The sequence below is a fragment of the Motacilla alba genome, chromosome 7 (genome assembly GCF_015832195.1).
Source record: "Motacilla alba alba isolate MOTALB_02 chromosome 7, Motacilla_alba_V1.0_pri, whole genome shotgun sequence".
NCBI lineage: Eukaryota > Metazoa > Chordata > Aves > Passeriformes > Motacillidae > Motacilla > Motacilla alba.
The window spans coordinates 35,870,379-35,885,725 of record NC_052022.1 but is presented as its reverse complement, the minus strand read 5'-3'; the positions used below and the strand labels follow the sequence as shown (position 1 = coordinate 35,885,725).

General features: G+C 46.9%; 2 protein-coding genes across 2 annotated transcripts in view; both read left to right on the top strand.

The window, feature by feature from the left end:
• Positions 1-3,659, top strand: part of LRRFIP1 (LRR binding FLII interacting protein 1) — a 103,792-nt gene extending 100,133 nt beyond the window's left edge. The window contains exon 25 of the mRNA XM_038141773.1: positions 843-3,659. Within this exon, the coding sequence (XP_037997701.1) occupies positions 843-953 (111 nt within the window). The 3' untranslated portion in view covers positions 954-3,659. The remainder of the gene's footprint in view (positions 1-842) is intronic.
• A 3,370-nt stretch (positions 3,660-7,029) lies between these two features.
• RBM44 (RNA binding motif protein 44) lies at positions 7,030-14,794 on the top strand. Its single transcript, XM_038141772.1, has 12 exons — positions 7,030-7,773; positions 7,894-7,946; positions 8,473-8,649; positions 9,021-9,195; positions 9,284-9,309; positions 10,179-10,251; positions 10,558-10,648; positions 11,013-11,144; positions 11,791-11,864; positions 12,707-12,852; positions 12,973-13,119; positions 13,789-14,794. Exons 1-11 carry the CDS (start codon positions 7,030-7,032, stop codon positions 13,112-13,114), a joined length of 1,833 nt encoding a protein of 610 aa, XP_037997700.1. The 3' UTR covers positions 13,115-13,119; positions 13,789-14,794.
• Positions 14,795-15,347: the final 553 nt, after the last annotated feature.

The following is a 15,347-nucleotide window of genomic DNA, read 5'->3' as shown; positions in this document are numbered from 1 at the left end:
TGCAACCAAGTTTTCAGCACTCAAACTGGAGGAACAGTGAGCTCCCACTGCCTTTTCCCCGTTCCTTTGTAACCTGGCTTGCTAAAGGGATGTGAGTTGTTCTTTGTGAGCCTGTTTGCCTTGCCCTGCCAATCTGTTCAGGCCTGTCTGGGGAAGTGTGGCTGTCCACAGACTCTGACCGTGCCTCTGTCTCCTTAGAGCCTGAATACCTTCATCAGCTTCTCTCTCACTGCCTCCAGAGGAGTTTCTTTGATTGTTTTTTTTCCCAGTATGGCTCCTTGCTTGTTCTAAACACTCCTTCTGCTTTGCTGCCTATAAATATTGTTCTGTGCAGTCCAGCTCTCTCTCCTTACCCCAGTCCCGTGGTGGGTTTCACAGGAAACTGAGGCTCCAAGTCACAGCTGTGGATAGAGTTCTAGGAACCAGAAACACAAAAGCTGAGCAGTGAGACAGGTGTACATCACCCAGAGCCTCGTGCCTCTGGACTGAGGGAAATTCTGTGATTCTCTGGGAATCTCCTGCTCCACAGGAGTAACCTTCTGTCCATGCTGACTGCCTCAAGACACACGGTTCTATCAAGCCAAATCCAGATTTGGGAGACCACGTTTCTTCTTACCTTGGCATTCTTTGTCCAGCATTCTGTAAATACCTTGGGTTCTTGGCATTGTGCTTAAAATCTGTGTGTGTGGCATGCAACGCAGTTTAACTCTGCTAAAGGAATTTTGAGCTGCTTTATGTTCCAAGTTAATGCGGTCAGTTAGCGTTGGCAACTACGAACCTTGCAAAGGGATGACGTGGTGAAAGTCACGGTGTTTTTCTGCTTCCTTCCCTCCTCCCTTCAGCTTCGTTCAGCACTGGACAAAACCGAGGAGCTGGAGGTCAGCAATGGCCACCTGGTGAAGCGGCTGGAGAAGATGAAGGCCAACCGGAGCGCTCTGCTGTCCCAGCAATAGCCACCCCCCCTCCCACGGGAACCACCGCTACTCGGAACCGGAACGCCGCCGCAGCCGCTTCCGCGTCCTGCCGCCCGGGACGCTTCGTGCCATTGCCTCCCGAGACCAGGCCGCCCCAACACCTGCTCCGTGCCTCCCAGCCGGCGTCTCCCCGCGCAGATCCACGCCTGCTGCGCTACATCCGTAGGAGGAGCTGATCCAAGTGGCTGTGCCCGCGGGAGCCCTTCCACGCCGAGCTCTGGGGACATTCGAAGTACAACACGTAAGAAGCACATGGAATTCTCCATCCCGAGGGCACAGCAGCCATTTACTGCCGTTTAAAACGGCACTCAAATAAAAAACACTTTGACTGGAATTTTTGTGTCTTGCTGAAAATTTTAAAACAAACACTGTAAGTTTTGGGACTTTTCTCATGACAGTATCTGTAATTTAGTGACTACGGTAGAGTTATTCATAGTAGGTTTTTCATTTACAAATCACTGTGGAACCACAAGCCATTACAAAGCAAAACTCCTTCAGTGGAAACCATGGAAGAAGATGGTCTTGGAAGCAAAAGTGACCTTAAATGACTTTGCCAATAAAACAAATGTGTTTGGAGGGATTTTTGCACCAGTAGAATCGTGAGACTCTTTTATTTCAGGGTAAATAGGCAATAGCTTCATTGAATTTTCAATTTTTATTTGTATTATTTAATCCCTGCTCTTGAAGTAAATGACTTTTAAAGGATGTAAGGTTGCATTAATAAACCAGCATAAGGCCGTGTTTTCAGAAATGGTGGGGTTTGCACTTGGGTCACTCTCTTTGGTGCATTTATCAAAGCAAGTGTCATTTGCTTGAAAAACAATACGTAATGGGTTTTTTACATCAGAAACTATCTACTGGTCCATGACCTACTAGGAAACGATGCCGCTACAAGATACAAGTCTGATTTTTAAAAGAATAACTGCTAAGTAAAGAAGCACTTTAGAAAATATTACTGCCTATGGGTTTTCTACAGCTACGGAAGTAGCGAGTTATTTCCTTCTAGGATCACCGCGGAGGTTTTCCACTCCTCACGCAGAACAGCGTAGCCCGGTGAGATGTTGCAGGCGATTCTTGCGTGCGTAAAAACGGCACACGACTGGCACTACAGCTCTGGTTCATCGGAACTCATTCTGAATGTACTACTCAAAGGAGAGCAGCAGCTACCCCAGGAACAAAGCTGCCCGTCCCACCTCAGCCCTAACAGGAAAGCCAGTCCCTCTGGAGCAGCGTCTCCTGTCCCACGGGAGCGGCCGTGGCTGCCTCAGGAGGTTCTACCAAGCCAAATCCACGCCCAGGAGATCACATTTCTTCCTCACTTGGTCTTCAGACCCTGCGATCCAGGTCTTTCCCCAGCCTCCTCCTCGCAGACTGGAGGTCAGAGCAGGAGCCGCTGCTATTTCCAACGCAAGGGGATCTCTGGTATCTTCCTCGAGCACCTTCACAAATTCAGTAAACCAAAACTGCTGTCTGAGTGCGTTTCTCTGGTTTGGCTAGGAAACAACACCCTCGTCTTCATCCCTTCCAAGTGCACATGGAAAATTTAGGAATGAAGTACTGAAATTATTATTCCAGGAAAAGGATGAAGAAGGCTTTTTTTGTGCCCCTGGGGAATCAAGTATGTCCTTGTCGATGAAATGTGGTGAAACATGGGGTTGGAAGGAGTCTTTTTAAAGTAAAATTTCCACTCCAGTTAGGGCTTTGGGGTTTTTGGGGTTTTTTAAATTGTTTTTGAGGGGAACATTCAGGTGCAGAGCCAGGTTTCTTTGTGGAATACCTCAAAATGGCTGTGGATACCAATTTACAATTTTCTGTGCATGACTTGTGTAATTTCTGGTGTACAAAGCCTCGGGGGCCTAAAAAACGAGCAAAGGGATTTTCAGGATGCAAACAAACGTGCTAAATATGACATCTTACCGATGGTAAGGTGTGTGATTGCCACCAGTCATCATTTCATTTGTGGCAGCAGTGCCTCTCCTGGCAAGGCTCAGGAGAAACAGCCCAGCAACCAAGCGTTGGTCCAAAAGGCAAAAAGTAACACTTTGTTCATCAAAAAGGGATGTGTTTATCATTTTGAAGTAGATTTCATCTCGCACCCCATAAGCATCGACCTCATGATGGAAATCAGATGTGTATTTCAACCTGGATATGCTCTTAGTAGAAACCTTTGTGTGTGATAAAGTAGGTGAATGTTGAAGCCACATTTCCCCCCCTCCCCCTTCCCTAACTTTCAGTATGACTTAGCGTTAGAATAAGGGAAGAAAAAGAACTGGTTGGTTTACTGCAAACTGTTCTGTGTTTTTCTGTGAAGAATGTACAACAACAGGGCTCTGAACGGTGATAATAGCACACGTCCCAGTCCTATTATTTGAGCTCCAAACGAGAGCACCTCCGGACCCTGAGAGCGGGGCCGAGGTGGCGGCAGCGGGGCGAGGAACAGCTCCTGGGGGAACCAGGACGGGTTTTCCTACAACTCCTGTTTCAATTTGTTATCCTCTGTTTTATTTTTAAATGTTACATGATTTTTATTGCTTGCAAATGGAATGTTACCCAGAATGGTTTCGGTTTTGGTTTTGGTTTTTTTTTTTTCCCCCAACCGCTCTGTTAGGAGATGTGAGCGTGGAAAAGGAAATTCATTATGAGCAGAACTCGCCAATAAAATGTCACTTGTTTGGGTAGTTTTTATGGAGTGGTCTGTCCATGCTGATGTTACCAGTACAAGTTCTCTTGGAAAATACAGAAAATTCAGGGTGATATGGGTGTAACAGCTCATTCTCCTTTTCAACACGTTGCTGCAGGATCACAAAACGTAAGCGACGCTGGCTGGGAAATGCACAAATTCAGGGGCTTGTGTGACTGAGGGCCGTGGTGTGAGACGTACCTCCAAATATCAACATTTTTAGTGGCAGGATGCACATACACCTCCAAATTTCAACATTTTAATGGCCAGGTGCACTTGGGGAGGGGGAGGACAGGAGAAATTTCAGTGGTGTGACTAATAGGATTCATTCTCCAATTTTATTTATGATGAACACAGAGATAACCCACACAGTAGCTTTCCCTGAACAATCCTTCCCGAAGACTCCTTCACAACAGGAGGAAGCTTGGTTCATCAAAAATACGTTATTTTAGTATTAAATGTTCTCTTGCCCTGATGTGTTGCCAGAGCTGTCGCTTACACTAAAGAGAACTGAGCAGGAGGGTAGTGCTTGTCTTCGCTTTAGATGGTCTAAACCATCGTAAGGTTGGTTAATTTTAGGCAACTGAGTGATGTTTTACACACTTCATTACAACCTTTACACGTGTTTAAATGAAGAAGCAGAGCCCCTTGCACAAGTACCATGGACCTGTGTGGCAGGTAGGTTTGTCTCAGCTCCCATAACGCGCTCCTTCAGGCTGGAAACTTTCAGGTGGGTTTTAATGTGTGCCAGAGGAGGATAGAGCTGGATATTAGGAGAAGTTCTTGCCCACAGGGTGGGTTGGGCACTGAACAGGCTCCCCAGCAAATAGTCACGGCCCCAAAGTAGAGTTCAAGGAGCTGCCAGAGTTTGGTCGATGCTCTGAGGCACAGGGTGGGATCAGTGGGGTGTCCTTTGCAGGGCTGGGTATTGGACTCCATGATCCTCGTGGGTCCCTTGCAGCACAGGATAATTCTGTGATTCTGTAGTAGCTGGACAAGAGGAGCTGTGCTCCCTCCCTGCCGGTTGTGCTTTGGTCTGTCAGTGCTCAGTGGGCGGGAGAGCCGTGAGGGGAGAGAAGGGACCGTGAGGGGAGAAAAGGATCCATGAGGGGAGAGAAGGGACCGTGAGGGGACAGAAGGGATCGTGAGGGGAGAAAAGAGACCGTGGAGGGAAGAGAAGGGTCTGTGAGGGGAAATAAAGGACCGTAAGGGGAGAAAAGGGTCCGTGAGGGGAGAGAAAGGTCTGTGAGGAGAGAAAAGGGTCCGTGGAGGGAGAGAAGGGACCGTGAGGAGAGAAAAGAGACCGTGGGAGAAGAGAAGGGTCCGTGAGGGGAGGGAAGGGTCTGTGAGGGGACAGAAGGGGCTGTGAGGGGAGAAAAGGGTTCGTGAAGGGAGAGCCGTGAGGGGACGCGGTGATACTTCTTCTGAGGGGATATGGCTGTACCGGCTCTGAGGGAGCACGGCAGCACCGCCTTTGACGGGATGCAGCGGTACTGTCTCTGAGGGGATATGGCGGCACCACCTTTGAGGAGATACAGCGGTACCGATTCTAGGGGGGATATGGCGATGCCGGCTCTGAGGGAGCACGGCAGCACGGCTCCTGAGGGAACATGACGCTACAGCCTCTGAGGGGACGCGGCGGCCGCACTTTCTGAGGGAAGCGGGGAGGACGCGCACGCGGCGACAGCGGGCTCCACATCGGCCAATCAGGCATCGGAGCGCTGCGCGCCGCAGCCAATGAGCGCGGGGCGCGGCGGCAGGCGGTGGGTGCGCGTGTGGCGGGGCCGTGAGGGCCGCGGGCGGGCGGTGAGCGGAGCGGGCCCGGGGCTTCGTCCGGGCGGGCGGTGAGCGGAGCGGGCCCGGGGCTTCGTCCGGGCGGGCGGTGAGCGGAGCGGGCCCGGGGCTTCGTGCGGGCGGACGGTGAGCGGAGCGGGCCCGGGGCTTCGTCCGGACGGGCGGTGAGCGGAGCGGGCCCGGGGCTTCGTGCGGGCGGTGAGCGGAGCGGGCCCGGGGCTTCGTGCGGGCGGGCGGTGAGCGGAGCGGGCCCGGGGCTTCGTCCGGACGGGCGGTGAGCGGAGCGGGCCCGGGGCTTCGTGCGGGCGGACGGTGAGCGGAGCCTGCCCTGGAGCTGCGGTGAGACGCCGTTCTCCGGCCTCAGGGTCGCCCCTGGCCGAGCGGGAGCACCGGGCTGCCCTCAGGGCGCGGCCGTGGTTCAGCGTTTGGTTGTATCACTAGCAGCGGTAAGGGGGGTTTACTGTACCTCATCTGGGGCGTTTTGGTTCTGGTTCTCAAGGGAAGAGTCACTTCTGTGTGACAGTAATGTTGTGATTTCTGTACAGGCATCCGGGATGTGCTTTGGCAGCGTTCGGTTTTTTAATTCCACGGAGCTGTTCAAGTTAGGGGGTGAAAGTGAAGTTAGTGTAGTAAAAAAGGACAACGTTTTTGAGGCAAAAATAACTGTAGAAGTGTATAATTAAACCGTGGAAGTGTTCAAGACCAGGTTGGATGGGGCTTGGAGCAACCTGGGGTAGTGGAAGGCTTGAATATTTGAACAATTGAATATTAACCCTTACTCCCTCCCACCCCTTGGGGAAGGGCTGTCAGAGACAGTGACTGGAATTGGGATGTGTCAATTAAATAGCTTAGAAAGCAGACATAATTGAGAAATATGGCTAATGTTACTATGTATTCCTATCTTTGTTAGAAGCTTCTGAGGGAAAATAGAGAAGAATTGACAATGATTCTAAAAAACAGGCTTCACAAAGAGCATCTTCCCTCCCTACGTGCTTTCTCTCTGCTTTTTGTTGGTGTTTGTTACCAAACTGGGTTTGCTGCAAGTTCAGAGCAGGTGTATTGCTTTAGTCTGGTGAATTGCCCAGCTTCCTTCTGTTGCTAAATGACCTTCCTGTGCTCCTTTCTCTCAGGTTTTTGTCCCTGGTAACAGTTTATTCTTGCTTCCCCATAATTAAGAGAAACATGCTTTGATTTTCCCCCTTGTCCAACACCCAAGGGGTTTTTAGTTTCTGGGAGGCACAGAGCTCAAAAGTTCTCCTCTTCCTCTGTATAAGTAACCTTTGTTTGAACACTTTGTGTGCTGTATGATGTCACAGGCATTCCACCAATTCAGAAATCAGCTCGTGGGATTTCTCCAGGAACATGCTGTAGAATTCCTACCTGCTCTCTTAGCACGCAGTAGGTGAAAATAGGATGGTTAATTTAATGTATTTTTTGTCCTTCTGTACACTATGGAGCATCTTGAACTTCTCTTGATTTTTATTAAGGTAGGAAGAGCCCAACCAGTGACTTTGAGAGGTTGCAGTGGCAGTGAGTTGTGTGGATTCCTTCTGAGGAGGAGGAGGAGAGCGTGTTGGTGCCATGGAAGTGGAAAAGAGCAGCAGAAGGAGCTGCTTCACTCAGACCTCCTGCCTGGGTGCAGATTTAGGGGAGGACTCGCAGCTGGAGTATCTCAGTGCTCACGAGGAGTACGAGGAGGACAAGAACAACTCGAGCGAGTTCTCTGAGCAGGGCGAGGTCGGAGAGGTGAAGGCCGTGCCACTGGTCGGTGACAAGGCGCCACCCCAGATCACAGCAGGGGAAGAAGATTCTGGAAAGAGCCAGAGACCCGCCCACAGCGTGGCACTGGAGCCGGACATCCCTTTCCTGCCGCACAGGGAGGAGGCCCAGCTGGGCAAACACGGAGAGCCCTCCTACTTCAGCAGCTGTGAGAAACCTGCCGTGTGCACTCGCGGCGCCAGCAGCCCTGCAGAGGGTGCTGGAACCCAGCTCCCGGTCCCTGAAATCCTCCCTAGCAGGAATCCTGGTGCTGGCATGGAAGCTGCAGATAAACCCTCTGGCGGGAGCCCCAGGGCTGGGAAGTCGGAGCGTGGTGAAGCCCTGAGGAGCGTTCCCGGCGTCGCTGTGGATGCCGGCTCCGATTCCAGAGCTGGCTTCCCAACCAGCAGAAGCAGCAGTGCCCGGGTCTGTGTGTGCTCCAGGGCAGTGAGCACCGAGGTGACCATGATGGACAAAGCTCAGCCTTTGGGGTGGCTGGCTCGAACCTCCGTGGATGCTGCTTCCAACACGGAGTGGTCCTTAGGAGCTCTCGGCTCACACGTGCAGGTAATTGACACAAAACAAGAAGGGCCAGCAGACCAGTGTGACAGAACTTTTGTTAATGTTAACTTGCCTGCATGGGTGTTAATCTGTAAGTTTTGACTTTTTTTTTTTTTTTTTAAAAAGCAGGAATCCAAAGATCATCCTGCTGTCTGTGACTGGAAGACAGGCACCGACAGGTGGGTCAGGAGTGTTCTTGGTTTTGGAATTTGGGATTCTGGTTTTTTCATGGTTGAAAGCTTGCCTGTGGCTTGGCAAAACTGGTGGTGCTAAAAGCTTGCTGGGCAGCAGTTCCTGCTGCAGGGCTCTGGACAGTTGGGAAGAGTGACCTGAAGACTTCCTGAAGTTGAACAAAGACCAAAGCAGCCTTGTTCTGTAAATGCAAATCTCCAGAGATCCTTTCCAACCTAAACTATTCCATGGCTGTGGAAACAAAATTAGTGTGCTTGCAGATCCACAGCGTTGCTAAGTTTCTTTTTGTCCTTAAGGCTTCACTTTTTGGATAGAAATGATGATGGTGCTTGTGCAGTTCCCACCTCTCTGATAAAACTGACTGTAATGCTACAGTCATTATTGCTGCCTAAACAGGTTTTTCCTTAAATCTTATCAGAAATAGCTTCTGGCGAGCTCCTTGCTTCAAAATAAAACACCCCAAACAAAATCTGAAGCCCTGAAAGAAATAATTCTGTTATTATTATTTTAAAGGCCAGAACATCCCAACAAGCAAACCGGGAAGAATTCTGCACCGAGCTGCTGTCAGAGCATCCTGCAGAGAGCAACTGAAGCAGAGCTGCAGCTCCTGGCCATCCATCACGAGATGTGCTACCAGCACTGCGTGAAGGTTTATGAGCTGGCTTTGGAGGAAAACACCTGTCTTGGGAGGCACGTGCTTTTTAATGTCCTTTTAAAAAAAATGGGTAACTGGTTATCAGGCAAAAACTGCTAAATGGAACTGGCAGATTCTACCCATAGCTTCTAGGAGTGTTTGTAATTAGTGGTGTTGTCCAGAGGACCCCCAAGTCTTATTTCCAGCATAATTTTTTTTTTTTTTTTGTCATACTCACAGTCCCAGAATCCTGCTTTTTTCCCAGGAATAAAACTCAAGCGATGCACAATACAGTTGTTAATTCATGTTCTCTATACTGTAATGTAGAGGAATCTTTAAACCCTGCGAAATGTTTGGGCATCTCCAGAAGCTGTAAAATCAATGAAATGTCTGAATTGATGTTGCTTTCTTACCCATATTTTGATAGCTGTGAGAAAAAGGCTGAGTTGTATTCATCTCTGCTGTTGGTTTTGGATGAACTGGACAATAATTACAGCAACATGAGAAGGGAAATAAGCATGGGCACACCTTTAAATGAACTTCCACCACTGTCAGTTGAGCTGAAGTTTTCCCCACTCTCTTCCTTTTACATCCCCTCCAAGGTAACTTCTGAACTGTTTTATGTTTTTAATAGAAGTTGTTTCATAATTGAGATAATTATAGTTAAATCTTTCTCCTTTTTTTTGACAGTTTTTCAGAAAGAGTCTTTACTCCGAGTAAGTAGTTTTCATTTGTTGTTGTACTTACTAAGTTAACTGAGGAATGAGTTTATAAGATGTGAAACCTATAATTTAATTATTTCAGGATGCATCTTATTGTTTCAGGCTGTTTAGCTGAAAGATCAGCATTGCCCTGTGGGTACAATGCTTTGGTTTCAAGGGCATTTTTCCTCTGTGGTGTTCTAGTATGCAAAGCAGGGAGTGCCTTTACTGTTTTTATAGTAAAAGTTATCAGCTGACAGGTCATTTTTCTGGTTCCCTGCTTTCACTTCTAAAAACCTTTGTCTACAGTTATTATGGCACTAAGCAACAACAACAAAAAAAAAACTCCCCAAAAAAATCCCACACCACAAAAACCCAAAAATACTTTGCTGCCAGCAGAGATCATATCAAGCATATAGGTAATGTTAAGAGATAACATGAAGCTGAGATTATAATTCAGATATGAAGAATGATAGAAAAATTACCTTCTTATTTCAGGCAGGTACATGACAGAACACGTTCAGGAACCCCATCCGGTGACTTTATGTAAGTGGAGATGAAAACAAATTTGGCAGTAAGTTTTTACTGAATTGGGTAAACTGCTAGAGACTGCTGGAAGTTTCCTGTTAAGAATGAGTGAAGTTAATCCAGAAAAAGTAAAGGCAGTTGTTTTGTTTTGTAAATAATTAGTCAGAGTTGCACAGGTATTTCAAATCGTAAGGAATACATCTGAACATCACACAGAAAACTATTAAGATATAACGAAAAAGCCAAGATTTATTAAGTATGTTTATTTTACTGTGAGCCTCTGGAAATATTGAAATTACTGTAGAACTTAAAATTGTTGTCCCATATTTTGTGTGAAATTCTCCGGTGTGTTTTAGTGATCTTTCAGGTGAAGGGAAAGCTGACTTTGAGGAGCCAAAACAGCAAGAAAAGGGGATTTCTGTCAATATGGTAGGGAATTCTTCGCTCCTGGGTTTTGGAGATGGTAATGTTGAGAAGTATTTTCTCCTTTTAGGTGCCTGCAAATGTGATCAGTGTCTTCAGGGCTCTCAGCCTGGCATCCTCTGCCACTGATTGCAAATGCAGCTCATATGTTCACAGTTTTAATTGCCCTTTCAAAATAAAATAACTTGGGGGTTATTAAAGATGATCAGCAGATTTAAATTTTTTAAATTCACCTGCTTCATGGGCTGATATTCTGAAAAATAACTTGTTATCGGGTGGGAGTGCTGTGATATAACTGAAATGTGTTTGTAGGACAACTCACAGACTGATGGTGATCAACCAGGTGACTCTGCTTCCCCTGAGGCGTGGGAAGAACTACTTAAAGATCAGGCTCTGGAACGTGGTGAGTGATCTGCTCCTAGTAAAAATAATCCTTCATTCGTGAGCTAAGTTCTCTGGGGAGGAAAGAAACCCTGTGTAAAGCATGTATATGGTAACACAGCTGCCCTTTCTGTGATGGGATGTTTATGTATCAGCTAGCAGAATTTATTGATAAGTAATCATAGCTCTATATTAATTACTTATATCTTAAAAAAAAAACTTCTGCTTAAATTTAGAATTCCAAACTAGTAATGTCACCTCTTTGAAATGTAGCCCCAAGAGATGTAAGTGGCTGAAATCCTCTTCAGCACAGAAATTTGATGCTCACTTATGTAGCATACCATGATTTAAACTTTAACACTTGGAATTTTATCCCAACTGCCAAGGCTGTGTGAAAAATGAGGAAGGAAGTGAGTATTGGTTTGATGCTAAGGAAGACTTGTCAGTGGCAGATATTTCAGTAATGTGCAAAGAAATGAAAAAGCAACAAGGAAAACAAGACTCCATTGACTCGAGAGGTAAAGTTGTGCTCTTTCAGCTGATAAAACACATAACGGTGTTTATTATTGGAGTGCTCTGTTCCTTCTCCAGGCATAAGTAAGCTTGGAATAAATGCCAGCTGGGTTTTCAGAGTTTCTCATTCCCTAGCAGTGAATCCTCGTGCTCAGCTGTTTTCATCCATCCATGTTTTTCCCTGAAAACTTCACCTGCAGTGCTTGAACTCGAATTAGTAAAGGCCCGGCCAATCACATAGATGGAAATATTTTCTTTTTTTCTCCTCCTCCTTCTTTTTGTGCTTCCTTCCCGTGCTGGACTTTCCAGATGCAAATGGTTTGTGTCTGGGGACTTGAGTCACAGCGATGGGTGTGCTGAGAAGTGCCAGGGTGTTGAAGGCAGAGAGCTTGGGGGTTCTCTGTGCCAGCCTTCAGCACTGGTACTTTTACTTCAGAGCTGTGTTTCCTCTGCCTCTTAAAGTCTCAGGAAACACTCAGGGAAAGGATGTTCCACAAACTGAACTGCTTCTCAGGACACTCATTTTCTGTTAGAATTTTATTTCCCTTAGTTTGTTCTGAGTTTGTTTTCTCCGGGCTTTCAAAAATCTGCAGAGAAGATGTCAGCTCAAGAACAGTTAGTAACTCTTTGCTTGTTTACATTTATTATTAGAAGTGAAGATAGTGGGGAATGGGAAGGAACATTCCTCTGTTCCTGTTGGTGGCCCAAAGCCCTCAGTGCCTGAGGTAGGTCTGTTCTTGATTTGTAGCAGGAATTTCTTGCCTCTTTAAGGCTTCTTTCATACTCTGCATTTACTACCAAGTGCCCTGATCTGAAATCACCTACTCAACAGCTGGCACATTCTTTACTCGGAGATAATCAAAAGGGAAGTAATTATTACTAGCACTCCTTTGTGTGGCAGACCAAGCTTTAAATCTTCTCGTCTTGTAACTCTTAATAGATAGAAAATTATGTCAGGATGGGAAAATACGATACACATTGGTAATAAATTTGTGGCAGAAGAGTGAAAGCACCATTCTTTTGCCCCTGCATCAAACTATGACACTCCAGCTGTTTTTTCTTAATCCTAGGACAGTTTGGAATGTCCCCATTTGCACTAAATTTTTCATCTTGTAACAACAGTTTTTTTTAATGTAAATGTCACGTGGAGAGATTTTGGGGTAATGGATGGGAAAGAAACTCTTGGATTTTCTAGCATAAATCTAAGAAACCTCTACAAACAGAGGGTTTTGTATTGGCTCAGCCTGGTCCTTGGAGAGTAAAGGGCAAATCAGTAATTGCTGGTGTTGCTCTCATAAACCACACGGATCTGCCGTCTTTGGGGATTTCCCTTTAAACATGCTGGTCCTGTGGGAAATGGTAATGGGATCTAATTTAAAATAAATTAGATCCAGTTATTTTATTTTATCAGAATAAAGCAGGAATAAGCTAAGCTTTAAAGTGCCTTCCAACCCAAACCATTCTGTGGGTCTAGGATTTTATATTTATTCATAGGAAAGAGGTGTTGTATTACCTGAACGATGCTTAACCCATGCTTTTTTTTCCCCTTATTTTGATGCAATTCTAGGATCCTGGGGAAAATTCCCTGCAGAAAACATCCACTTGTTCCTCTGTGAACCCATCTGGTATCTTTGTTTCTCCTTATGCACTGAACTTGAGCAGCTTTACCAGGTTAATAAAGAGACTTCAAGGAAAGCATCCAGGGTTTAGCAGGTCAGATATTTGGGGTTCTTTTCAGCCCTGATTTGTAATGGAGCCAATATCCATGCGAACTAATCGCTAAATGTGTGGCACAAAATGTGATGTTAACAGATATTCCCTCAATTCCCACAGAAAAGAAATTGTGGAGGCTGTGCAGGAGGTGAGGAAAATGAACAAAGGAGTCCTGAGTGGCTTGGCCATCAGTTCCATTGAGGAGAAGGCCTCTGCCATTCTGAGGCGTTCCACGTGCTGCTCTCAGCAGGAGAAGCACTGAAAAAGGTGAATATTCCAGCCTAAGGGAATAGCCCAGCCTACAGCCTGACTCCCTGAATGCAGCCTAAAGCCCTGCAGGAGGGGCCAGGGTCAATCCACTGGAGCACTGCTTTGTAAGGACTAGGAGCTGTAAAACAGGTTGCATTGTATAATTAACTGGTGGTTAATTACTGAGTTATGGGGATTTTGGAAGGAATTTGGGATGAGTTAGAGACGGCACCTCTGAGTTTTTAGATGATATAGTTTATTTTTTCTTCTGTATAGACAGGAAGGGTGAGTTTGGCTCACATCTTTACTACATGGTTCAGGAGGTCACAAGACCTTAAGTTAGAAGACTTTTTAAGGCTTTATTGAGCAATAAAACACTGTTAGCAAGGATACTTATGTTTTTGACCCAATTTTAAAATATTTTGTCTTATGGACTCATGCTACAGCGTAAGCTTTCTTGTCCAGTCATGTTACGACACACAAACCTGGAGTACTGCATTTTAAACTCCTTGTTTACCTCTGGAACTTTTTATTTTTTCTGCATCTTAAACTCTCAGTTTTTCTCTTCTTAATGTGTCTCTGCTTTAAACTATAAATCCACGTTCTCACTTCTGTCACCTAAGTTTGGAAGCCTTTTCCAAGGTCTCGGATCAAATCCCGTGTTTAATTCTAAGCTTTGGCTTACAGGCCCCAAGTTCTGAGAGCTCCCTGTATTTTGGATTCCAGCCCCTGGAGTGCTCCGCTGCTGGGCTGTGTGGAGGGCGCTGTCACACATGTTCGGAGCACAGCTGACACCTAACGGCCAGGCCTTGTGTAGCCTCTCATCCAGAAATCCCAGCCCTGGCTCCCTTCTGCATCCAGACTCTGATGGTTTCTGGCTGAGGGCCAGCTCTGGGCTGGAAACCTGGGAGTATCAGACTCTGTCTTGTTCTCTCACACCAATCCCTGTGCACGATCTTGTGGCGCTGCAGGAAGCTGCAGCAAGCTGAAGGTGTTGAAACCACAGCCCAGAATTCCAGGCAGGTGTCTATCCATCCTTGCTTTAGTCTCCTGCTCAGCTTGGTGCTGTGCTTGCTCTAGGTACCTGCTAGCAGTGCCACTGCCAGCTTTCCTGCAAAAAGGAAAAGTCTTCATGTTAATCTCCTGTCTGACTTTCACAGGACTGCAGACAGGGACAGAAACTCACCCCCAAAACGTTAAAATCTTATGTTTGGAAGCCTTTTCAGTCAGTAAGGTTTTAACAGCCTCAATGTGTTGTGCTTGTGGAGGGTTTATTTAGTTTTCCAATGGTGCGTGGGCTCTGCAGTCCTAATTGTTCCTGTTACAGTATTTTTTCCCTGTTGTTTTGTGTGAGATAATGACTTACAATAATTTTTATTTTCATCATGAGGGAGGTGTGAGATGGCCAGGTCATTAGTAAATAATGGGGAGAAAAAGAATCCCCATTTTCCATAGTAAGGAACAAGTATGTAGTACATTTAAGAGAAGGTGATTCTGCTCAGAGCTCACCTACAGTAACTCAGTCTCTTTGTTGTACTTTGTTCTAGACCCTGCGGCAATTGTTGCTGGAAAGAACAGCCTTGTTTACTGTCAATAAAGGTTAAAATTTGTTCCTCAAAAAAAGTTGGGCCAGTGTTGTGCTGTTTGCAGACCTCTTCTGCTGCCTCTCCCTGTGGCAGAGCCGTGGCTTTGGGCCATGCCCTTGGTCCTGGTGCTGCAGGTGAGGCCTCAGCTTTGGTGTCTCCGGGTCTGCCAAGATGGAAGCAGGTCCAGGCTTTGCTTTTCCGCCTCATTCCCAGCAGCTGTTGCTGTTTGTGTTCCCCGGGCTCGGCTCTGTGATGAGGCAGGCGCTAATAGTTCAGGGAGAGCTGGCTCTGTGGCCTGCGAGCTGTTCTGTTCCTCCTGGGACAGCAGAAGTGTGCACCGTGTGAAAGACTCGAGTTAGCACACTCTGTGTTCCTCCACGTTCCCTTTTTCATTGGTCTTTGAAAGGGAGAGCTGACTTGAAGCGTGACAGAAGCGAGCTGTGGGGCAGTGACCTCGCTGCAGGCAGAGTGCTGCCGTGCTCCCAGGGGTGGATCCTGATCTGGAGCCCCTGAGGAGCCCGGGCTGGCTCCGCTGCTCCGGCACAGCCCGGGAACGAGCTGCAGGTGGAGCTGTAGGAGCTCGGGAGCGATGTGCGCTCCAGTAACAACTAAAGCGGAATCCACAAAACATCTCTCCTCAAAATCGCGTTCCATGTGTCC

Bases quoted from the DNA above. Each gene is read 5' to 3' on its own strand.
- RBM44 (XM_038141772.1), top strand. From the start codon at position 7,030: ATGGAAGTGGAAAAGAGCAGCAGAAGGAGCTGCTTCACTCAGACCTCC. The intron at 7,947-8,472 runs GTGGGTCAGGAG...ATTATTTTAAAG, and splicing joins TGGAAGACAGGCACCGACAG to GCCAGAACATCCCAACAAGC. The intron at 8,650-9,020 runs GCACGTGCTTTT...ATATTTTGATAG, and splicing joins GAAAACACCTGTCTTGGGAG to CTGTGAGAAAAAGGCTGAGT.